General features: G+C 38.3%; 1 protein-coding gene across 2 annotated transcripts in view; it reads right to left on the bottom strand.

Moving 5' to 3' along the window:
- The window catches only part of PTPRZ1 (protein tyrosine phosphatase receptor type Z1), a 163,674-nt gene extending 137,510 nt beyond the window's left edge, over nucleotides 1-26,164 (bottom strand). The window contains exon 1 of one of the 2 annotated variants that reach the window (XM_029233612.1): nucleotides 25,984-26,164. In XM_029233612.1, coding sequence (XP_029089445.1) covers nucleotides 25,984-26,041 — 58 coding nt within the window. In that variant the 5' untranslated portion in view covers nucleotides 26,042-26,164. The remainder of the gene's footprint in view (nucleotides 1-25,983) is intronic. The other variant, XM_029233613.1, reaches the window with a different exon arrangement.
- Between the last annotated feature and the right edge of the window lie 257 nt (nucleotides 26,165-26,421).

Here is a 26,421-nt window from a genome sequence, read left to right as displayed (position 1 = left end):
ACCTATTATGTTTATACTATAGTTACCCAAAACAGTAGATGAAAGACTTCCAAGAAATTCTTTTAATGGCAGAGACACCTTCTGAATTGCATGCTGCAACACTATTTTTGGACTGGGGAAATATCTATGTCCTACTTCTTTTGGATTCTTTTATACTGCCACCATACATAGAACATGAGAAAGACCATCCAATTCTTTTTTCCATTTCTTTATTTTATTTATTTATTTTTGGCTGCGTTCCTTCTTTGTTGCATGGGCTTTTCTCTAGTTGCAGCGAGCGGGGGCTATGCTTTGTTGTGGTGCACAGGCTTCTCATTGCAGTGACTTCTCTTGTTGTGGAGCAGGGGCTCTAGGCACGTGGGCTTCAGTAGTTGTGGCATGTGGGCTCAGTAGTCGTGACTCGCGGGCTCTAGAGCACAGGTTCAGAAGTTGTGGCTCACGGGCTTAGTTGCTCCCTGGCACGTGGGATCTTCCCAGACCAGGGCTCGAACCCATGTGCCCTGCACTGGCAGGTGGATTCTTAACCACTGCACCACCAGGGAAGCCCTGACCACACAATTCTTCCATGGTTAGAAGAGATCTTCCCAGAAGAGAATTCAGTGAGTGTGGTGAGATTTATGAAGGCTGCACATATTCTTGGATATCTTCAAAGGTTTATATGGTTTATTGTTTCAGCACCAGAAGGGGTCATATTTCTCCTATACATTTTCAGGTTATCACTTTCTGCTACGACAGCTTGAACTATACCACCAAAGGATGTGACTTCCCTACTTTACTGGGAAAAATTCCTCTTCTTCTTCTCTTTCCTCCTCTACCACTTCCTCCTCCTCTTTGCCATCTTCTTTACTTAACCTAGGTCAGCCAATAGACCATTATGACATCATCAGTTTTTAGGGAAACTAATGAGTGCTCAAAAACCCTAGTTAAACGACTGAATGAGAATGAATACAGGAAACGGGTAACTGCATCACACTCCTTGGTATTTCTGGCTACCACAATCACTCAGTGTTTCTTGATCACCTGCTCTCTTTGCCTATGGAGAGTAAATGTATTCACTGCATGCTGCTTTGGGAGAGACGCACAGAAAGTTGCTGTGCATAGGAAGACCATGGCTCAGGTTTCCTTCTTAGTGGGGAAAGTGAAGAAGACTTTCTAGCTGGTGAAAGGGAGGGATCTTAGTGAAATATGGGCATTAAGACTGGTGACAGAGAGGGCAGACTAACCCACCAGACAGCAGTGCACTCCAGGCTCTGGGGAGAGAGGCATGCACAAAGGGAGGTAGGACAGTGACAAACGTCCACACTTCTGAAAGCCCCATGGCAGCCTGAAACCAAAAGTATAGATGAAAAATCTCAATCATATGCTTCCTGAATCAAATTACATTTTTCCCCAAAGAGATTAGTTCTTTGAAATGTGTATGCTAAGATGAACTTATATTAAACCTTAACTCCAACCGTGATTATGAATAAAGCCATTTTTCACTGAAAGGTACAGGGGTTAAAAGCAGAGGCTTTGGAATCAGCAGACCAGGGTTGAAATCTTAGCTCTGCCACTTTCCAGTTGTGACTCTAACGAAGCTAAACGATGAATAAGAAATTGAACAACAATAATGTCTATCACAGCATTACAATGATTACATGAGAACACAAATATAAAGTGCTTGGTACCACAAATGTCTCAATAAATGGCTACTATGAATAATGAAAATATTAACCAAGCTAGTGCCTCTTTTTACATAGGCAATGCTGGTTTTTAAATAAATCCATTGCCAACCTAGAGATTAAGGCAAATTTCAATGGAGGGAAAAATAGATTGGGGTCATAGGAGGTACAGAGCACTGGAAAACATCCCACTCGAGAGAGCCTGTTGCCTCAATCCCTCAAAAATATCCACTCTGTACTGAAAGCAGTTACAGAATCATTGATGTTAATGTGCTTCTCTTTTCAAATGTACATATGTCCTTATCAATTTTGGTCCTTTACAGTCCAGCATGAATTACATTGATCAAATAATCAGTGAAAAATATGTAAGTCACTAGTCAAGATAAAGAAATGGAGATTTGATTGGGAAAAGAGGCAGAACAACTGACTAATTAGGGAGTCTAGAGCACTTGGCAAGATGGAGGACCCAGAGAACGTGCAGAAAGCATGGACTGGCCCTTCCAAGTGCAGCTGGACATATTATGTATCTGGGGAGGGTGGAAGAACACATCAAAAAGAGGGAAAGATGCTAAGCAAATCCCCTTTTCATTGAGATATTCCTGGGTGTCTGAAAGGGCTGGTCTTTTGTATTTCACTGAAGATTATTTTCTGAAACTGTCTTTTAACACCTCACTTACACCAATGGACAGATCATCCAGACAGAAAATTAATAAGGAAACAGAAGCTTTAAATGACACAATAGACCAGACAGATTTAATTGATATTTATAGGACATTCCATCCAAAAACAGCAGATTACACTTTCTTCTCCAAGTGCACATGGAACACTCTCCAGGATAGATTACATCTTTGGTCACAAATCAAGCCTCAGTAAATTTAAGAAAATTGAAATCGTAACAAGCATCTTTTCTGACCACAACGCTATGAGATTAGAAATGAATTGCAGGGAAAAAAATGTAAAAAACACAAACACATGGAGGCTAAACAATACGTTACTAAATAACCAAGAGATCACTGAAGAAATCAAAGAGGAAATCAAAAAATACCTAGAGACAAATGACAATGAAAACACAACGATCCAAAACCGATGGTATGCAACAAAAGCAGTTCTAAGAGGGAAGTTTATAGCAATACAAGCCCACCTCAAGAAACAAGAAAAATCTGAAATAAACAATCTAACCTTACACCTAAAGGAACTAGAGAAAGGAGAACAAACAAAATCCAAAGGTAGCAGAAGGAAAGAAATTATAAAGATCAGAGCAGAAATAAATGAAATAGAAACAAAGAAAACAATAGCAAACATCAATAAAACTAAAAGCTGGTTCTTTGAGAAGATAAACAAAATTGATAAACCATTAGCCAGACTCATCAAGAAAAAGAGGGAGAGGACTCAAATCAATAAAATTAGAAATGAAAAAGGAGAAGTTACAACAGACGCCACAGAAATACAAAGCATCCTAAGAGACTACTACAAGCAACTCTATGCCAATAAAATGGACAACCTGGAAGAAATGGAAAAATTCTTAGAAAGGTATAACCTTCGAAGACTGAACCAGGAAGAAATAGAAAATATGAACAGACCAATCACAAGTGATGAAATTGAAACTGTGATTAAAAATCTTCCAACAAAGAAAAGTCCAGGACCAGATGGCTTCACAGGTGAATTCTATCAAACATTTAGAGAAGAGCTAACACCCTTCTTTCTCAAACTCTTCCAAAAAATTGCAGAGGGAGGAACACTCTCAAACTCATTCTATAAGGCCACCATCACCCTGATACCAAAACCAGACAAAGATACTACAAAAAAAGAAAATTAAGACCAATTATCACTGATGAATATAGATGCAAGAATCCTCAACAAAATACTAGCAAACAGATTCCAACAACACATTAAAAGGATCATACACCATGATCAAGTGGGATTTATCCCAGGGATGCAAGGATTCTTCAATATACGCAAATCAATCAATGTGATACATCATATTAACAAATTGAAGAAGAAAAACCATATGATCATCTCAATGGATGCAGAAAAAGCTTTTGACAAAATTCAACACCCATTTATGATAAAAACTCTCCGGAAGTGGGCATAGAGGGAACCTACCTCAACATAATAAAGGCCATATGACAAACCCACAGCAAACATCATTCTCAATGGTGAAAAACTGAAAGCATTTCCTCGAAGATCAGGAAAAAGACAAGGATGTCCACTCTCACCACTATTATTCAACATAGTTTTGGAAGTTCTAGAAATCGCAATCAGAGAAGAAAAAGAAATAAAAGGAATACAAATTGAAAAAGAAGAAGTAAAACTGTCACTGTTTGCAGATGACGTGATACTATACATAGAGAATCCTAAAGATGCCACCAGAAAACTACTGGAGCTAATCAATGAATTTGGTAAAGTTGCAGGATACAAAATTAATGCACAGAAATCTCTTGCATTCCTATACACTAATGATGAAAAATCTGAAAGAGAAATTAAGGAAACACTCCCATTTACCACTGCAACAAAAAGAATAAAACACCTAGGCATAAACCTACCTAAGGAGACAAAAGACCTGTATGCAGAAAACTATAAGACACTGTTGAAAGAAATTAAAGATGATACCAACAGATGGAGACATATACCATGTTCTTGGATTGGAAGAATCAACATTGTGAAAATGACTATACTACCCAAAGCAATCTACAGATTCAATGCAATCCCTATCAAATTACCAAAGGCATTTTTTACAGAACTAGAACAAAAAAATCTTAAAATTTGTATGGAGACACAAAAGACCCCAAATAGCCAAAGCAGTCTTAAGGGAAAAAAACAGAGCTGGAGGAATCAGACTCCCTGACTTCAGACTATACTACAAAAGCTACAGTAATCAAGGCAATATGGTACTGGCACAAAAACAGAAATATAGATCAATGGAACAGGATAGAAAGCCCAGAGATAAACCCATGCACCTATGGTCAACTAATCCATGACAAAGGAGGCAAGGATATACAGTGGAGAAAAGACAGCATCTTCAATAAGTGATGCTGGGAAAACTGGACAGCTACATGTAAAAGAATGAAATTAGAATACTCCCTAACACCATACACAAAAATAAACTCAAAATGGATTAGAGACCTAAATGTAAGCCCAGACACCATAAAACTCTTAGAGGAAAACATAGGAAGTACACTCTTTGACATAAATCACAGCAAGATTTTTTTTGATCCACTTCCTAGAGTAATGGAAATAAAAACAAAAACAAACAAATGGGACCTAATGAAACTTAAAAGCTTTTGCAAAGCAAAGGAAACTACAAACAAGACGAAAAGACCCTCAGAATGGGAAAAAATATTTGCAAATGAATCAACAGACAAAGGATTAATCTCCAAAATATATAAACAGTTCATGCAGCTCAATATTAAAAAAAACAAACAACCCAATCAAAAAATGGGCAGAAGACCTAAACAGACGTTTCTCCAAAGAGGACATACAAAGAAGCACATGAAAAGCTGCTCAACATCACTAGTTATTAGAGAAATGCAAATCAAAACTACAATGAGGTATCACCTGATCAAAACTACAATGAGGTATCACCTCACACCAGTTAGAATGGGCATCATCAGAAAATCTACAAACAATAAATGCTGGAGAGGGTGTGGAGAAAAGGGAACCCTCTTGCACTGTTGGTGGGAATGTAAATTGATACAGCCACTATGGAGAACAGTATGGAGGGTCCTTAAAAAACTAAAAATGGAACTACTATACAACCCAGCAATCCCACTACTGGGCATGTACCCTGAGGAAACCATAATTCAAAAAGAGTCATGTACCACAATGCTCATTGCAGCTCTATTTACAATAGCCAGGACATGGAAGCAACCTAAGTGTCCATCGACAGATGAATCAGATAAAGAAGATGTGGCACATATATACAATGGAATATTACTCAGCCATAAAAAGAACCAAAATTGAGTTATTTGTAGTAAGGTGGGTGGACCTAGAGACTGTCATACAGAGTGAAGTAAGTCAGAAACAGAAGAACAAATACCATATGCTAACACATATATTTGGAATCTAAAAAAAAAAAAATGGTTCTGAAGAGCCTAAGGGAAGGACAGAAATAAAGATGCAGATGTAGAGAATGGACTTGAGGACATGAGGAGGGGGAAGGGTAAGCTGGGACGAAGTGAGAGAGTGGCATGGACATATACACACTAACAAATGTAAAATAGATAGCTAGTGGGAAGCAGCCACATAGCACAGGGAGATCAGCTCGGTGCCCTATGACCACCTAGAGGGGTGGGATAGGGAGGGTGTGAGGGAGGGAGATGCAAGAGGGAGGAGTTACAGGATATATGTATACTACAGCTGATTCACTTTGTTATAAAGCAGAAACTAACACACCATTGCAAAGCAATTATACTCCAATAAAGATGTTAAAAAAAAAAAAAAGTTTGGGGATAATGCCATCTTCCTCCCCATGTTATTGTTCAGAAAACCAAGCTAGCAGATGGCTCCTAAAGGGAAAAAATGAAACCAAAATTGTCATGTCCTTTAAGTAATGAAGGAGTACAGTAGTTTAAGAAACCAAATAGAGGCTGATAAAATCAGATTGCAAACCACTCAGGAGGCTCATAGTGAGAATGTGCTCAAGTGCAAGGGGAAGGGATTAAGGATTAGGGACAAGTTTGCCACGGGCTAAATTTGAAAAGAGAAAGGTGATCCTGGACCTTGAATTATTACCATCTTTATTTTGGGACAAATCCCAAATGCCTTATCAGAAAGATTGGATTGTTTTCTTAAAAGTCACTGCATGAAATTTATATCTATATCTATTTATATTTATAGATATAGACACACATACACATGAGAAACGCTTGGAAAATTCTAAAATATATCAGGCAGAATGAGTTTGCCCTTTAAATGGTGAAATAGAAAAGCCAAATTTAAAACTTGTGAAAGAATCATGTTAAGTATTACGGTTGCAAATACATGGTTTTAATGTATTTAATTATTTTGACTACGGAGAGAAAACTGTTACATTATGTAGGTCTAATGTCTCAACCAATGAGAAGTCTGTGTCCCTTTCTTTTACCAGGCAGGCACTGCATTTTGAAGAAACCAAGATATTGCTCCACTCCCAGCACTCCTGCCTTTTTTTTTTTCTAGCCATTAAATATGTCAATTCTGGCCAAAAAAAGTTGCCTTGGGTGAAATGTTCCACTCTTTTCTCAGTAACACTCAATGCCGTAATATTAAAAAGCAGAGCCCATGTATTTTGTAAGAAAAAAGGTTGTGACCAAATAATTTCATGTCCATCCAGGTTGTCTTTCACATGTGAAGAAGAAAAAGACTTTTAATTTGTGTTGATACAGAAAATGGGTCACTTAAGTATGCTTTAAGCAATTACTTCAAGGAGTAACCCAGCCAAGAATGATAAAATTCTGGTATAATACAACATACTGTAAACTCTAAAGCATAAAAAGTTATCCATATATATCTTAAACAGCGGGTTGCTGAACTGATTATGAATCTCCAAAGAAAAATGTAAAACATAATAACAATAACAATGTTCCCTATTTAAAATAACAAATCTTGGAGCGAGGGGAGGAGGGAAATAGGTGAGGAAGTTTAAGTGGTACAAACTTCCAACTACAAAATAAATGAGTCAGAGGCATGAAATGTACAGCATGGGGAATATTTTCAATAATTATGTAGTATCTTTGTATAGTGACAGATAGTAACTAGATTTATCATGATGATCATTTTGAAATGTATAGAAGTATCGAATTACGGGGTTGTATACCAGAAATTAACATACTGTCAATTATATTTCATAAACAACCAAACAAATGAACTCACAGAAAAAGAGGTCAGATTTGTGGTTACCAGAAGGGGGTAGTTGGGGGACGGGGAATTGGAGGAAGGCAGTCAAAAGGTACAAGCTTCCAGTTATAAGGCAAGTAAGCACTAGGGATGTAATGTACAACATGATAAATTGAATTTACTCTGCTGTACTTTATTTATGAAAGTTGTTAAGAGGGTAAATCCTGAGAGTTCTCATCACAAGGGAAAAATATGTGTATCTATTTCTTTAATTCTACATCTTATATGAGATGACGGATGTTCACTAAACTTACTGTGGTCTTCATTTCATGATGTATGTAAGTCAAATCACTGTGCTGTACACCTTAAACTTATGCAGTGCTGCATCTCAATTATCTCTCAATACAACTGGAAGAAAAAAAAAATAACCAATCTGTATTTGCAATACCAAGTAACTGAAGAAGCTGGAGGAAGCTGGTTGATGGACGGTAATGCATTTCATGTCTGCTGTAGTGAAGGACTCAAAGACACGGCTTCCTTCTCAACAATTAGAGAGAAAAGAAAGCTTTAAAGTATTCTATTAGTTAATGATAAGAAAAATCAGAAATATGGCCAAAACATAAATAAATGCAAAGACTAGACAGTGCATAAAGCAAAAAACCAGAGAGTATGTAAAACAACTAGGATGCATATTTATGAAATCATAAAACAAGATGAAGGAAAGATGTTGAAAAAATATGCTGATTTCAGATGCCAAAAATTGACTATACAATGTTTCAAGGATCATTTAATGAAGCGTTACATGAAATGTCAAAATTAAAAGCACAGCTTAAGATACCATGGCAATGCAAACTAAGGAAAGACATAAACTAGAATTCAAAGAAAATCAAACTAAAAATGCAAAAAGGGGGTTGTTTTATTTATTCATTCATTCAAGAAATATTTACTGAGCACCAATTATGTGTCAATCAGTGTGCTGGGGACTAGGCTAGAGAGTGAACATGCACACAAACCCACATAGGCCTTATTTCTAATGGGGAGAGTCAGAAATCACATAATTTAAAAGTACATGTAAGTGATAAGCATAATGAGAAAATTGGGAGATGAAGGGCATTTGGCCGTGGGAGGTGGTTACAGTTTTACAATGGTGTGTCCAGGAAAGTCCTCAATAAAAAGGAAACACTAAGCAAAACCAAAGGAGGTAAGGAGGTGGGTCATAAAGAGTTATAAAAGAAGGGCATTTCAAACAGAGGGAATGGCAAGAACACAGCGTGGAGGAGAATGTGCGAGGAACAGCAGCGCACCGAGGTCAGTGAGGCTGGAACAGGAGGAATAGGGGAAGTGAGGGCCAGAGGAGGCAATTAGAGAAGTAATATGAGGCCAGATCATTCAAGGCTTGAGGATAACTGTAATGATTTTGCTTTTCATTCCGTGTGAAACAGGAAATTGGGGGAATGACATGATCTGACTTGTATTTGCACAAATGAGTTGGGAAGCTGGTGCAATAATCCAAGTAAGAGATGATGAAGGCTTGAATGGATGGTGGCAGTGGTTGGAGATGATAAGAAAAGATAATCCAGGAGAAGTTTGCTGAGAAGTCGAATGCAGGTTGTGAGAGAGAAGGAAGAATCAAAGATGACTTCAAGATTTTTGGCCTGAGCAACTGGAGGAGTGAAGTTGTCATTTACTGAGATGAAGAAAGTGCAAGTTAGGAACTGAAGTGGTGGCAAGAGCAGGACACATCGAGTTGGAGAGATGTATTAAATATATGTGGGCAGTTGGATATACGACTCTGGAGTTCAGGTAAGAGTTCTGGTTTAGACCTATAAATTTGGGAGTCACCCGGGTAGAGAATATAGGGATGAGATAGGCAAGTAGTGTAGCCAGAAAAAAAGAAGCATCCCAAGGAATGAGTCTTGAAGACTCCAGTTTTTAGAGGTTGGAGATGCAGATGAACCATCAAACGTGACTGAGATCACCAGTGAAGTAGGTGGTCAATGAGATATCCAAGCGTGGTGTTACCGAAGTCAAGTGAACAAATCTTCGCCAGAAAGACAAAGTGGTAACTGTCAAAAGCTGCTTGGAGGCCAACAAAATGAGGGCCAAGACCACTGACTATTAGAGGTAGCAATGTTGAGGGCGCTAGTATAATTGATGAAGAAAGTTTTGTTTTGAGTGGTGGAAACGGAATCCTGTTTAGAGTGGGCTCAGGAGTAAACGGGAGGAGAGCAAATGGAGATGGAAACACTTTACAAAGGTTTACCTGGAAGGAAGAAGTGGAGCAGAAGCCAAGACACGTTTTTGCTTTTTTGTTTTTTTGGGTTTTTTTTATGGTACGCGGGCCTCTCACCGTCGTGGCCTCTCCCATTGCAGACCATAGGCTCCGGATGCGCAGGCTCAGCGGCCACGGCTCACGGGCCCAGCCGCTCCGCAGCATGTGGGATCTTCCCGGACCGGGGCATGAACCCATGTCCCCTGCATCGGCAGGCGGACTCTCAACCACTGCGCCACCAGGGAAGCCCCCCAAGAGACGTTTTTTAATGGCAGAGCTAACAGCATGTTAAGAAACACCCATCATTTGAACCGCATTTACTGATTAATTTGTACTATCATATGTTAAGCTAACAATTTGAAAGAAAACGCTGATGATTTAATTATGAATGGATAGAATGCCAAAAACAAAATTCTGCTGTGACCTTTAGCTGTAAGCATTGGCACAGAGCCTTGCTTCAGGATGGAAGTTCTTCCAAATCACTCAGAGAACTCTTACCTACATTTTCTAATATCATATTGCCCCTTCTGCTTTTGCACAGAAGATAACTTCTTATCAAAAGCTTCTGAAGTCACAGTGAGCTTTTCCAAAAACGCAGACTACTCATTATGACTAATATTGCCTCCAAAGAACCATAACCATAATGGCTGAATTTTGTGCGAGGATTCTCATACCGAGCGTTTAACTCAGGTCTCATTTTAAATAACTAAAACAATTAAAGCCTCTTTAAACAACAGGATGGAAATAGTGCATCCCTTAAAAATTAATGTTAAATCCACACAATTCTTCTCTGTGCTCAGAATTTTAAAAATTCAACAAATTAATTCACTCCTTATATAATTGTGTTTTAAAATCTGATTTTTCCAAAGTAAGTCTCACAGGAGCCTTAATCATTGCTTACAGCTATTTGTCAGTTCTTCATCAGATCAAATACTGCTGCTTCCAGCTATTATATAATAATAGCTTTTTAAACTTCTAATAACCTAGTTAATATTCTATCAAGCATCACTATTTATTTAAACAAATCCTCTGTTTTTTTCAGTGTCTTTTAATTAAACATCTGAATATTGTAATTATTTTCCTCAGACATTGTTTTCTCTTAATTTTGTATTTCTTAAATTTTAATGATTACATTTTATCCTGGACACAGTAAAACATACATTTTGAAATAATCTCTTAAATCATCTATTATTCAATATTAGTACAATTCACCCTAAGTTGAAACTAACGACTATTTTTCAGTATAAGTGATTATGTATCTTAGTGGGTCCTTTGTCCTACTCTAACCAGGATAAGTTTTCCTGAATTAGATTTTCTTATCATTGCTGTTTGCAATTGGGAAGTTAAAGAACCCTGCAAATAATTTCTATGTGCCTGTTAGCCTCATACATATTTAAACTATTTTTATTGAGCAGAACACTAACGTCTACAGTATTTCACTAAACATTTGCCCCGTCTCGACAGACTTTTGTTTTTAGCAATCTGTTTTTTTTCATAATCTCTTTGTGTTTCCATGTCTTCTTGCAGACTCTCCAGCTATGTCGTAAACAAGGTCAGCAGCCCAAAGAAAAGATACTCTGATTCTTGTCACAAAATGTAGTTTTAGAATGTCCCTCATAGCCCCTTGAGCAGGGCCAGGCATAATCCTGCTATTCTCACATTTTTAAAGACTTTCAGGTATCAAGAATACTGGCTTTTCTTTTCCAAGAAAAATAGCTTTAACTCTACAAATCTAAAACTTAGGCTGCTCAAAAATTTTAAAGCACTGGAGCCATGATAAAATGTTGACAGTACAGCTATTGACAGCAACAGGTAACCAGTGGCTGTAAAATATACAGTGCTTTCTCCATGCTTGAATCAGACAGGATCTCACATATCTCAGATCTTGTTCTTGGTTTAAAAAAAAAAAAGATAAAAAGAACTGAGAGAAATGCTTTTGGCTGGAACTGCCTGGGGTGTTGGAGGGATGAGGAGGTGTTAGCAAGAGGGATCCGGTATCTTTTTGTTTCATGAAAACCCTAGCTTGACAGGAAATACAGGGAAAACTTAGCCATAGAAATGGTGCATCCGCTGTGCAGGCCAACAAGTAGATTCTCCCACCGCTACTTAGAATAAAGAAACTTATAGTTCTCTTTCTGTCCTGTTTCTGGCCACAGTCATCTTTCTTCCCTTCTTCTGCATTCACTATTGTACTCTATTCCAATCACTTAATTTTCTTTCTTAAAAGTCTGAATGCCAAGAGTAAAAAGCCCTTAGGAAGTTGTCCATGATCGTTTGCCAGTTCAGTTCAAAATCTATATAGACTCTTGGACCTGTTAAAACGAGAATGTGATTTGATTGACCTACTTTTAGTTTTGGTTTTTTTTTTTTTAAATAAGAGGGATTGAGTGAATTTGAGGGTGAATTGAATTCTAATTCTGAATGCTGGGAATGTGATCCCAAGTTTCTTGCCCTGCCGAGGAGCGCACTGAATGAGTTGAGGTGGTGGCAATATTTCCATTTGACTAGATAGATTCTGTTGTATTTTCTGTTTTTAAAGTGACTGCTTTGGAAGGAATTTCACTCAATGACTTATGCCACAAGTATTTACTGAGCACCTACTATACGGGCCAGGGGTCTTTAGAGTCTTGAGACCAGACTCCTTCAAGGCAGGGAGCTATGGAAACAACTGAAATACAGTATGAGTGATGTGTCCCCCTGTCTGGCTGAGAACAGTAATGTGTCAGAGAAGGTTTCACAGAGGAGATGAAAGATAACTAGGAATGCAAGGGGGTACAAGTCACCAAAGAAAAAGGAAAAACATGAGCCAAAATGAAGGAGAACAGGTGAGGAAGTTCAGGACAAGCTGGACAGGTAGGCTGAATTCAGGTTTTGAAGCACCTTGCATGCCCTGGTAAGGGCATCATATGACGTCAGGAGTTACATGAACCTATGGGTCCTTCCCAAAAATGAGTAGGAGCGACTCAAAATTTGATCTATTATTTCCTCAATGGTTTCCAGTGATGGAGACCCTCATTCCTGTATTGTGTTTCATCACTGAAGTCAGATTCAGGAGAATTTCTTTCTGAGAATTACAGAAACACAGTCTGTTAAAAGGAAAATCTTCCTCCTAAGATGCAAGTCCCTACAAGCATGCCAGTATCCATTCTACAAACTTGCAAAAGGCCTTTTTAACATTGGCCTTCAACAAAGCAATGATTTATGTTAAGTAAGTAATGACTATAGTGTGCTTATTGAACTGTATACATTTTGGTAAGAGAGCACATCGGTGAGGATTTCCTAAATTAATAGGAGATGCATTTGTTGCTATTTTCATGGCTCATGTGTGTGTGTGTGTGTGTGTGTGTGTGTGTGCGTGTGTGTGTGTGTGTGTGCGTGCCTGAGAGAGAGATTTAATATAGTGGAACGTTCCAGATGTGTTTTGACCAACTAATATGTGTTTGGGATTTATAAGTGATGGAGCAAGAAAATATGCAATATGCAAAGAACATTTCACTCTTTATTATTGGATACCGTATAAGAATCCTGAGAAGTTTAATCAGTGGCAACTTAAACTCCAGGCTACAAATCCTAAGTGAGATTATGTGAACATATTTTCTCATTGGCACTTGCATAGTCTGGCATATGTAGCAGAATGTAGCACAATGCAATAAACAAGCATAATTACTTCCACACAGAAAAGTCTATATCAATCTTTTCTTGATGACCTACTTTCAGTGAGTTTTCTCCAGTAATGCAATCACCCAAACAAATCTCCAGCAGACTGTGTACTACAGTGTCAAAGCCTCACATCGAAAAAAGTCAGCACTCCCCATGTATTTAAAAGGGAAAACTCACTACGTGGAAGTACACGTTCTCTGCCAGTATTCAGAGAAGACCCAACCCATCTCACAGTGAAAGGGTTTATATGCCGTTATCATTAGCAGAGAGATTATTTGGCTAAGTGTTTTCTTATCTTCACTTGCCTGAATGCCATTGTGTCTAATATAACTTAATCTCTCATCATGTTTGTAAAAACTAACAGTTGTTTTATTTTTTCAAATAGACACTGTAAAATTCTAATTTTAAAATGCGGAGATGTGGGGGGGCGAGGAGAGGGGGGAGAGGAGAAACCAGCCACCTTGAAAATCTCCCACCAATAGAGAACAGGAATACTTCCATACGGATGTTTAATTGTTTTGGGAGGGGGTGGAGGGGTTGGTGTAAAATTCTGAATACATTATTGAGGAACAAAGAAGCATCTTGTGTGTTCTTGACTTCTGCCAAGAATACTAAATAGCTAAAATATAATGAAAAGTTAGGAAGAAAATAAGTTGCAATCACAGGCAAGAGAGAAGCATTATGGGATATTCTCTTGTGAGATGGATGATGCCCAGATTGTGCTGTATTGTAAAGGATTTAAGGGCAATATGTACTAGCCATACTGGCTAATTAAAAATGATTTCATTCTTTGTGCTTCTTTCCAGGAACCCGTTTTGCAGACAGCATTGTTATCTATGTCCAAAATTCTTGCCCCATTCTGATAGACTTTTAGCAAGAATCATATGCATATCAACTCATTCTTTGAAATTTTAGCACCAAGAGTTTACCTTTGTCACAAAATAGCAGCTGCCACCACCAAAAATTTAGCCTCAAATTGGGACAGACTTAACTATGGAAATTATGTGACATTTTCTCAGCAGTAAGTACGTGTTAAACAGAACATACAAGAAGAGTGTTTTAACCTGCACATTTTGTCCATATATTTTGCTACTTACACTATCATTTTGAATGTGGTAGGGTAGAATATGGAAGAGGACACAAACGATGCTTAAATTACTGAATGAAACAGTAAACACTCCACGTTCAAAAAGAAGAACTGCTGCTCATATGCTCACAGAGACTTTTTTTTAAATGAATTCACATCTTTATTTTGTCTCTTTTTCTATGACTTTCCACAGACTTAAAATCTGATTTATACAATCTAACATGTATTTCATTATTCTCTATTCTGGTATGCTCCCACCAGGGTTCATTTTACATCTGTAACCAGATGAACTCCTCAAAGAGAAAAACTATTAAAGTCAAGCACAGTGATAAGCACACAGTGGCTGTTCAATGAGGACCTGGTAAAACGAGTTCCATTGATCTCAACCGGACTCAAGCCCTTTGGTGAAGAACAGCACTGTATTCAGGTCACAGGAAAAGGCAGACCTTCTTCCTCTCCTTTCTTTATGCTGGAGGCAGGAAAAGTCAGGCTGAAAATATCCAGGACAATTCCCATCATTAAACTTAATGATTTTCCCATAGGATGTAATCTTTTAATGCTCAAAATAAGGCAATATCATTTTTGAGAAGCAGGAATATATGGATATATATATATACTTATTTATTTATTGTGTACATATATGCATATCTACACAATATATAATATGTGCATATCACATATATTTATATATAAAGTACTTATATAAATATATTTTCTATATATGCATATTACATGTTATTTCCCCACTCTGAAAACCATCCAAGGAAACTTGACCATAACCAAGTATTACTCATGAAGGATTCATTCAGTCATACTTCTTAAATACAAAAGTCTTGCATCCAACTCATATAGCATAATATAGCTTTGTTTCTTCATTACACAAGAAAATATGCTTACATTTCTATCCTTGACAGCTGCCACTTTATCCCTTTCGGAAACTTAATGATTCATTAATTTACAACTTTGTGCATCCTTAATATATCTTAAGAGACAAACAGTAGATAAAATCCTATTGTATTTTTCATGAATTAAAAGATAAAACTTGCTAAAGTCAATTTTAAAACAAATTCTGGGAAGCCTATTCTATGGATCATCTTCCATTGCACTGTTTTTATGTAAAACACAAGCTGCAAGCAATATACAAAGATATTAGCTTATGTGGTAGGAATATGATGGCCTTCAAGCAATCTGAAATCATAGATATTAAGAAAGCTTACTTATTGGCAGACAGCTGACTGAAATGTCCAATATACCTGTGCTCATTTTTAAAAAGACAAATACAAGGATTTTCAAGGTGAATGAAGTAAAGAGTTTTGATAAGACTTGATAAAATTAACCCGACACTGTGAGTATACTCAAATCCTTCCTATTCTTAAGAAAACAGAAAAGCTTTTTTTAAGAGTTGTGACTACGATCTCTACTAAAATCAAAAAAGATAGATCATTTTAAGCAGCACCATTTCTTCTTGTTACTTCTCAAGGCACTGAGTTAATCGGTTCAGAGGAAATGTTTACCGTCAATTCCTATGTCTTGAGGTAACAAATTTGGAGTCCTACCATTCAATACATAAGCAGTCTTCATGCTACCTTCCTTCTTTTCTTCCCTTCTAATTATCAAATTCTGTATGTATTTGCTGCCTCCACTTTTCCTTCCTGGATATTTCTCTGACTCTATACAGTCCTTGCTACATCTTCATCTTCCCAGGGAGGACGTTCCCTTGAGGACCACCAATGACTCACTCTCCAGAGAATGACACCAAGTCCTAGCAATTATACTAATTACACTTATATCATATGAGGCAATGTATTTGAAAATACTTTTAAACATTAAAGTACTATTTAAAGAGGATGGTATTATTATACCTCCAAATGATCTATCAAATTTCCACTTTGACACAGTGTAATAGCCTTTTAACTGAGCTTCCTGATTCCCAGTCTCACTCTGCTCCAATCCATCCTACACTCTGATATACTGGAGTTACCTTCCTAAAGTAAAGAGATCTACTCGAGTCATTCCACTGCTTGAAACCCTCCACTAGCTCTCCACAATATACTGGATAAATTCCAAACTCCAAACCCTTCAATTAGCCATTGGAAATTCTACCTACTATTTGAAACTTTTCCGCTAATACAAACCCCTCCTAATTTTTTTCCTCCCTCTAAACACCACATTCTCGATCTTATTCCTTGCTTCTGTGTATGCCATCTTTTTTGCCACTAATACCCTTCCCCTCAACAGTGGCCCTTGAAGACCTACCCCCCTCCATCCAGGGGCTCCATCCAACCCATCTCCTCTTAGAAATGTTCCCAGAGGTGAATTTAGCCTACTCACAACTCACGCTTTCATATTCCGCAAACTCTGCCATGTATGAGAGCTGCTTATGTTGGATCTTTCTCTCTTGCAAAGGCTTAGCAGACCACTAGAGGAATATTCTCTCTAGGAGAATATTTATCACAAACAAGGTGCTCAATAAAGAGTCAGTGAATTGTGTGCTTGTGTTCTCACTATTTAATGATTAAGAATATTAAAATAGTTGTTTGGGCCATCTAAAAAAGTTCTTTGTTAACTTTTAAGCAGAGCTATTAGTGCTTTTCAAATACAGTAAAAACAAATGGCCAACACCTGGTCAATAATGAAAATGTAATTTTAAACACACACACAAAATAAATTGCTGAAATGAAAAAATACAGCTAAATCTTGTATCTACTACATAACAGAAAATAATAACTATGACTAGAACAAATTATGCATGGAGAAAGAAAATAAACAAGACAAGGGAACAGTAAGAATATGTATCATTGACAAAACAAAAGATATTATGTGCCCATGTCCTGATAAATGCACTTGTGTCTCCCATCTCAGAGCGGTTCAGTAATCCTCCCATCTGCTGATAGACTTGAATCTTTGGACCAACTCCAAGACTGTCTGGCCTCCTGAAGTTCCTCTGGCTTTCAAAGACTATGAGGTCAACCATTATAGTCCATACTCCTCCTTCTAGGGTTACCCTGAAACTGAAACTGCCTTAAGAAGAGGAGAGAGGGACGGGAAGTTTTCCAGGGCCTTTGTCCTGTGGTACTAGCTTTGTTTTAGAATGGCATGAAACTTGCCAATATATCTACCTTAAGAAAAATGAACTAAGATTAGTAGTATCACAAGGTTGACCTAGATCTGTCGTTTTAAATGGTGGCTGTACTCTGTAATCACCTGGGGAGTTTTAAGAAAATGTTCACGTCTGGGGCCCACACCCACACATGTACTTGATCCAGGGTAGGGCCCAGACATCAGTATGTTTTAAAATTTCCCCTTGTATATAGTCAACTCAGGCTGCTATAAAAACAATACCATAGACTGGATGGCTTAAACATTTATTCTCACAGTTTTAGAGACTGAGAAGTCCAAGATCCAGGGGCTAGCAGATTTGGTTCCTGGAGAAAACACTCTTCCTGGCTTACAGACATCTGACTTCCCTCTGTGTTTTCACATCAGAAAAGAAAGAAATAAAGTTCTGGTCTCTCTTTCTCTTCTTATAAGGACATTAATCCCATCAAGGGGATTCCACTTTTCATGATTTCATCTAAAACTAATTACCTCCCCAAGGTCCCACCTCTAAGTACCATCACATTGGGGGTTAGGACTTCAACATAGGAATGCTGGGGGGATACAAACATTCAATCCACAACACTAGATAATTTTAAAGTGCAGCCAGGATTGAGAACCACTGACCGAGATCAATGGTTATCAACCTAATTTCACACTGAAACAAACATGACAGGGCTATCACGTGTGCAAAACACACCAGTGGGCAGACCAAGATTCTGCACAATTCTGTGTGCCAGGTGAGATGCCACCCTTATTACCCTATTCAAGAAAATGTGTCAAAATGCAAAGGCAAAAACATCATTACAGAAATATTTTTAATCTGATGACCAGGTGACTGCAAACTTTGAGAAAATCCAGAAAATTCCTTATATCTGGCCAGCATTCTGTTATTCCAAGCACACAAGCAGGACTCTGGTGGTGACCAGGATCTCTGCAAAAAGAGGTCATTTTAAACAGCAACATTTTCTTTTATTCCTACTCAAGGTACTGAGTTAACCAGTTCAGAGGAAAGGCCTAGTATCAAGACCCATCTTTAAGTAAATATGTTAGAGCTCTAGACATCAAGAAATAAGCAGTCAGTCAGTGACAGTGAAAGAACAGAAAAATTATGGAGTAGATGGGGAAGGCAGAGAAAAAGAAGGATAGAATGATGCTCTAAGAATAGAAAGGTACCTGTGGACATTGTTATGAATATTTTAACAGAAAATCCTTCTTTCTTGCTAATTAATAAATTATTCTTTCCAAATGTATAAAGACTATATTTCCAAGGAATTTGTAAAAAATTTATCTTTTGTCAATGTGTACATAAATTAATGCATGCTTATTGAATAAAACCAGAAAGTTCACATTAACCAGGACTCTGAATAATCACATTTACTCTAATATCTGCATGAGTATCAGAACCAAAAAAAATAAAAGATAATCTGCCCATTTTAACACATTAGAATTTTTAGGCAGAAAGATACGTTAACACATACTTTTAAAATTATGTTAACTGCAAAGCTCCCCAAATTATATTAACACATCAAAAATATTTTAAAATAATGGTATCAAATAGTGTCAGTCTTCTTCCTATGATAATCTTCATCACAATGCTGAGCAATATTGAATTTTTTTATAATCTTAAACTCGTGATTAAAGGAAGTGAGGTGAAAAGGAAATAGAAACCAATAAAAGAAAGGAAGGTGAGTGAGAAGAAAATAAAGCAAAGATCCTAATCGAAGAGCAAATCTTGTTTCTGTTTTTAACTCCTGTGAAAATTTCTAACTCATCCCCTGCCCTGTTCCATCTGAATTTAACTAAATTCAAATATTTGCTGAACATCCGCTATGTGCAGGGCTGAGCCACATGCAGTACCTCATCTCTGAGATTAATGATAAAACTTCAGACAAATTCCAAAAGCATGAATATCCACATAATGTAACTGCACTTCCTGTCATTTATCTGCTTTCCAGAACTGACTTGGGCCACTACCTCTTATGGCCAGCTTGACTACAGAGCACTTAATCTAACATGATGGCTTCTGATTGACTAAAAATACTGTCTTCGTGGTATCGAGATACTTCATTTATCATTACTGACCATCCCCCACGCCCACCGCCCTCTTCTCCCTAACAGGGAAGCATGCTTGCATGTGCACGTGCACTTATATACACACATACACACTGGCTTAATGCCCTGCCCCCGGGACGTATCCAAGCTTCATGGCTGCCAACTCATCTAGAATTAAATGTTCACTCAAAACTGCTCCTGCCACTACATATGCAGTAGCTATCATGGGGACTATATTTTTCATGCACAGATAGGATCTAGGTGATGCTTAAGTGCATTTCTGGGAGAATCAAAGAAAGCAAAGGTCTGGTGCCAGAAGTGGCATTAAAGATGGATGGCTAGAGGTCAATGGTGACCGAACTCTCGAATTGAGATTAGAATCAAAAGAAGGAAAGGCCAGAATAAACCGGCTGATCGCAACAGCAAAAACCTACTGCTATCTAAGAATCTTCACAGTACTGTATTAAAGATTTACTAAGCACCTACTATAGGTGCTAAGTCCAAGAATGCTAAGTCCAAGATTGAATGAAATACAGTCTTTGCCCTCAAGGAGCTTGTCTAATTGGGGAGAGAGACAGAGACATTGCAAAGCAACACAGTGAATGCTAGAACAGGTACAGAAAATGAGTTGTGGGAGCTCTCACTCCTGGACCAGAGCTAATCTCATCCACTCAACCCCAGTCTCTAAAGGCCACGAAGTGGCCATTTAACTTTCTTCATCTATTGCTGCTCTACCTCAGGCCACCAGAACATGTCTGTGATTTTTGTATGGCTGACACAACACAGGCCAAAAATAACCAACATACATCGATACTTCAAATAATTTTAATGAGTCTAGGAGTCTTTTTAGTTGAGTTGAGTTCTCATCAGTACTATCAATCAATACTTTATCGGCTTTTGATTCTAAAACAGCACTGTTTAATAGACTCTCTCCAGTGATATAAATGTTCTGTGTGTGCACTGCCCCACGCAGCAGCCACTAGTCACATGTGCCGACTGAGCACTTGAAATATGACTGGTGTGAACGAGGAACTGAATCAACGTATTAAATAAACTGGAAATTAAATAGCCACATATACCTAGTGGCCGTGGCACTGCACAGCACAGTCCTAAAACATAAGTGTTTTAAGACTGTGCCATATGATCAAATAATTTTTCCCTTAATTCCTATACATATGTTATACATGCCTCTGAAGAATTAAAAACACAGATAAAAACTGGTTTCCTTCTGTAACCTGTGGTTGCTGCCAGGAATTACTCCCAACAAGACACTAAAAGTTAAAGCACAATCGTAACGTACATATGTCATGTTTAAACTGGTTCTGACTTTTACCAATGGCCTTCTTGATGAAGTGGGAAACATTTAAAAATACTTAAAAGTTAAGATATTTAACACATTAAGAGATATTTGGGAAAGACTGTTATTTTCAACTAGTTCTAAAAGAAGAAAACACCTTCAAAGTGAGATTTAAAGGAGGTTTCAATGTGGGGAATGATTCAGATCAGCTGGATTGTAGGCATCAGGAGTATTAGGACTCCGTATGTTGATGCACTGCTTAATTATTAGTGCCTAGCAGATGCTGGGCACTTAGGAAACCTGTAACGGAAGAGTAGTTAAAACAGTACGGATGGGAATGTTCTATATCTGGATCATGGTGGTTGTTACCTGACTATGTGTATTTGTCAAAACTTTCCAGATGGTACACTAGAAAAGATAAATTATGCCTTAATTTTTTTAAAAAAGAAAAGGGGGAAAAAGTAATATGGGAGCACATGGGAAAAATCATGAATGGATATCTGCAAGAAAGCAAATGGGAACGTGAAATGTAGCATCACATCTCATGTGAAACGAGCTAGCATATTCCAAACAGCAAATTCATCTCCCAGGAATGAAAGGAGGAAAAGGCTCAGGCTTGAGAGTCAGAAGGAACACATAGACTGAAAACAGGCTGTGCGATTTTAGGTAAGTCATCTAACTTCTCTGTGCCTCAGTTCCCTCAGCTGAAACATGTGTAAAATGAAACACCTATCTGAAACACTTTTGGGGAGAATGAAATGAGAAAATGTACATAAAACGCCCAGCAGTGGGTCTGCATCTGGCAAGCACTGAGTAGATGGTAAATGGAAACAAAACACAAGCTCATCTTCTTAATCAGGGCCTTCCTCTGAGGTCCTCTGGTCCTGAATGAGGGGGTTCCATTTCCATACTACAGTCTAAACAGTTGGCAAATGAGTGGTCAAGCAACGCTACCAGGTTAGACAAAACTCAAATCTCCTTGGAGTCAGAGGAATGAGGAAATGCAGCGCATGCTTCCAGAAAAACCTGAAGTTTTGCCCGAAGCCAAATTCCCACAAGAAATTTTCAACAAGTTCCCAAATGTCTCATGCAGACATGACAGCATAAATGAATTAATCAATGAAATGATTTATCCTGGCAAACTTCCCTGAGTGGAAGCAGCTATAGTCTACATAAAAAGGGGAGAGAGATGAAATAAAGAAAATTCCTATTCTGCAAATCAAAAGTAATTAATTTTCTGAATGGAGACTAGTTATTATTTGGGGGAAAAAGGCATGAGTATTTTCTATTCCTGGTTACAATTTGTCTTCGGAAGGTAAACAGACCAAGCTGAGAGTCACAACATAACTGGATTCTACTGATTCCATACTCAAGATAAATTAAGCAATTAATTCTTGCAGAGGAATTGGGTATAATTTGTAGTTAATGTGTCCTTTAAAGCAATAATACATGACTTAAAAGTTCAGAATTTGATTCATTACAAATTTAACAGTAATATTTAAACATATTAGTTCAGTGTACCTTGCATGACTGTAACTCAATTCAGAGATCCTGAAATTGACATATACACACTAATATGTATAAAATGGATAACTAATAAGAACCTGCTTATAAAAAAGTAAATAAAATAAAATTCAGAAAAAGAAAAAAAAAAGGATCCTGAATTCTCATTAGTTGAAAGAAACTATTCCTCCTTAAAAGCTCTTAAAACACCTACCTCTCGTCTGTGACTCATACTTAAGCCTCCCTACAGGAAGCCACTGCAGATTTTCCCATTACCTGTTCAGTGGGTCACAATTAAATAAAAACTAGAGTTATACAGTCATTACATTAGTTCTCCACCTAGTAGAAAACCTCTCAATTATTTTAGAGAAGGTTCAAATTCACTTAGGGAATTCTCTTGGAGTCATCTTTATTTTCTGCCTCTCTGATTAAGAATCTCCTTCAGCTGAATAACACTAAATGTTGTGTTCCTCGTGTGATTTTTAAAATTAATATTAAGTCAGGTATCAGAAATCAAGTCCATGGTAAAATCTTGTTAATAAGCCAGAAACTTTATTGACATTTAAATGTCAAACTAGCTCAGCAGTTGTCAAAATGTGGGCCTAGACCAGCAGCATCTGCATATCCTGGGAATTTGTTAGACACTGAGATTCTCAGCCCCACCCCAGAACTACTGAATCAAAACTCTTCAGGGTGGCCCCCACAATCTGTGCTTTAACAAGCCCTCCTGGTGCCTCTGACGTACCCTAAAGTTTAAGAACTGTGATCTAGCTAATTCTGGCAAAAACATTTGAGGCTTCAGGCTAATCTTGATATGATGATCCAAACGGATGAACTCACAGATAGATTTAACCCCCTCCCCCCAAAAACCCATAATGTTCCTCTTTAGTTTCTAGTGATCCCTAGCAGTAATGTGGAAAGGAAGAATTTGTTTCACTCCAAATAATCGAATGAGGATTTTTGTGTTTGGAGAGTTACTTGAAAGAAGCAATTGGTCCCTATGTCCAGCCCAAAATCATCAGGACATTTTGGACACAAAAAGTGATAAGGTCATTATGACATTGCTAACAATGAACACCTTAGTGAATTCTACATCTTGTTTCTGGATAATGGTAAGGATGGCAGCCTAACATTCAAATTGTATCAGAGCTGTCATCCTGCACAGTAAGTCTCAGTGGGCGGACCTTTCCTGAGCATCTATTATATGTGCCAGCTCAACTCATTGGCTCCAAAGACACTGAGAATGAGTAGTAAACACATTCACAAATACAATAGTAGATGTTGAGAGTAAAATAATTGAAGTGGAGACTGAATTTTTCATTGGTAGATAATGTGCCTCAGTTTTTCAAAATGTCCTATCTGAGATCAGGTATTCATTCCATCTGAGGTAGTAGCCAAGGCCCCTAGGTCAGTCTGCAGGCAACAAAGTAAAAGGCCAACTGTGTTCAAATGGGAAGGGATACAAAAGTATTCACCTGCCAGTCTCAAAAAACCCACATTCTGAGTTCTAATACAAGCTCACATTCAATATCATCACATAAACTTGCAATACTCTTAAACAATTCATTTAATCCTTTCCAGTTAAATTTTACATCATCAAAACATTAAAAAAATATCCAATAAACTGAAATCTATAAACCCCAAGCAACAGGCTACTAACAATGCTTTATTGAGAAAAGCCTTTGCAAAACATGGTGTATTGAAATGGAATAGCATTCCACCCAAAAGGAATGAAGTACTGATACATGCTACAACATGGATGAATCTTGAAAACATTATGCTACGTGAATGAAGCCATACACCAGAGGCTACGTATCATACAATTCTATTTGTATAAATGCTCAGAATAGACACATCTATAGAATAAGAAAGTAGATTAGTGATTGTCAGGGCTAGGGTCAGAGAGAATGAGGAATGACTGTTCATGGAGTTTCTTTTGGGGGTGATTAAAATGTCCTATAATTAGATAGTGGTGATGGTTGCACAACTTTGTGAATATACTAAAACCCACTGAACTGAACAATTTAAAAAGATGAATTGTATGCCATGCAAATTATATATTAATTTAAAAACTTCACAATATACTCAGGGAATGTGGTTTAGGTGGCATGCAAATCAGTATTCTCTGGTTTATGTTTATACTACAGTGAGATTTTCTTTAAATAATAATCTAAGTACCAAGAGGACCTGGCTTTGTTATTAAAACAGATCTATAACAGAAACATAAATTCAACAGGTATGTATTTGATGACCACAGTACTTTTAAAAAATGTCTTCCCCTCTCCAGAATCAATTGTATGGTTTTAGAGAAAACCAGGACCAGATTCCTCGCAAGTCGTAAATGTCAACCGCGTGCATCACACCATCTCTGAGCACTTTCATAAAGCTTTTAGAATTTAAATTATGTGCATATATCTGGCAGGTTATTGGCAATTATCACCATATAGCAATGCAATGCCCATTAGTTACAACACAGAAATGATTTCTTTTTGTAAAGGTTACTGTGCCAAGAGCAGCACCATCTACTGGATAAAAATATAGGTTAATATCTACTTTATTATGAACAATCTATTAGGATCCTCTAACTGTAAAGAGTAAAATATGTGTGCTCACAAACGGAGGTATTTTCTAACTTTTGGGTTAATGGCTCCAAATCTATTATATGCCATCGTAATAGAACATCTTCATGAAGGATAAAAAGACATTTCTTTAATAGAATACAAAAATCCAGTCTTACAATCCTTCCAGAAAATGCCCTGAACAGTTGAATCTGCATCCCAGGTAAAGATTCTAACTGGCTCTTTCGGAAGACAGTTGCAGTATTAAATGTGTAACCTGGAAGGTGGTGGGTAAAAGATGAATCCCTGAATACCTATATCAACCTGCAGCTCTCCTCTGACTTTGGCAGCAGTGGCAGAATGTTGACAGAAATTCTGATTGAAACTTTTTTTTAAAGTAACTGCCCAGACTTGAATGTGACTAAATTAAAAGTACTGAAAACACTGAAAAGTCAGGTTGGTGCCTGTTCCTGTTACTACCTTTCGGGCGTGTGTGTGCGCGCGTGTGTGTGTGTGTGTGTGTTTAATTCGCATCAGACACGTGTATTCCTCATTCAAGCCCATAAATATCCGTAGCATGAACTAAACAGCAAGAATGCGATACAATACGTAGCCCCGCACCAAGGGTGTATTTATCTTTTTATGTATATCTAAAAGGCTCTTTTCCACACTTTGCAAAGAGGAGAAGAGCTGCGAGGACAAGAAGCGTGACGGGCAAGCCCCCCTCTCCTGGCCGCGGGAGCAGCATCCCCGCGGGCAGGTGAACTGTGGCGGAGGTGCGAGGTGGGGAGGGGGCGCGTTCTCCCATACTGCCGACACCCCGTCGTGCCGCCGCAACACGGTGGGCTCCCCAGTCCGCCGTCCCTCTTGCCTCCTTGCTACATGGCGACGCGGCAGCAAGTACCGAAAGCTCTGAAATCCCCCCACCCGTGTCCCAAACGATCCCACAGGGGAAACCCCGCCGAGGTCTTAACACTCACCCAGGCGGCAAACACAGAGGAGCTGAATACAGGCGAGAAAGCGCTTTAGGATTCGCATTTCCAGACGATCCGGGGGCTCCCACCGCGCGGCTCCTCGGCGTGTCTGAATGGAGAGGGAGGGGACGCGAAGGAAATATTCTCTCCTCCAGTGTATAGACTGGTGCGAGGCCGTGTGTGTGTGTGTGTGTGTGTGTGTGTGTGTGAGAGAGAGAGAGAGAGAGAGAGAGAGAAAGAGAGAGAGGGAGAGAGGAAGAGAGAGAGAGAGAAAGGACAGAAATAACCTAGGGGAGGACGCTTGGTGCTCGCGGGACCGGGAGCCGCTAGCCGAGGCGCATGTCGGGCGGGCAGGACTCGGTCTCCCAGACCCGCAACGGTCGCGGTCTGAGCTCTCGGAGCGCCACGGCGCCTGTGTGCCGGGTGCGCGCTCGGGCCGGGCCA

Source organism: Monodon monoceros, unplaced genomic scaffold (genome assembly GCF_005190385.1).
Source record: "Monodon monoceros isolate NGI ecotype Baffin Bay Population unplaced genomic scaffold, NGI_Narwhal_1 Super_Scaffold_2, whole genome shotgun sequence".
Classification (NCBI taxonomy): domain Eukaryota; kingdom Metazoa; phylum Chordata; class Mammalia; order Artiodactyla; family Monodontidae; genus Monodon; species Monodon monoceros.
Note: the sequence above shows the minus strand (reverse complement) of the source record. Positions and strands in the feature narration are given on the sequence as shown.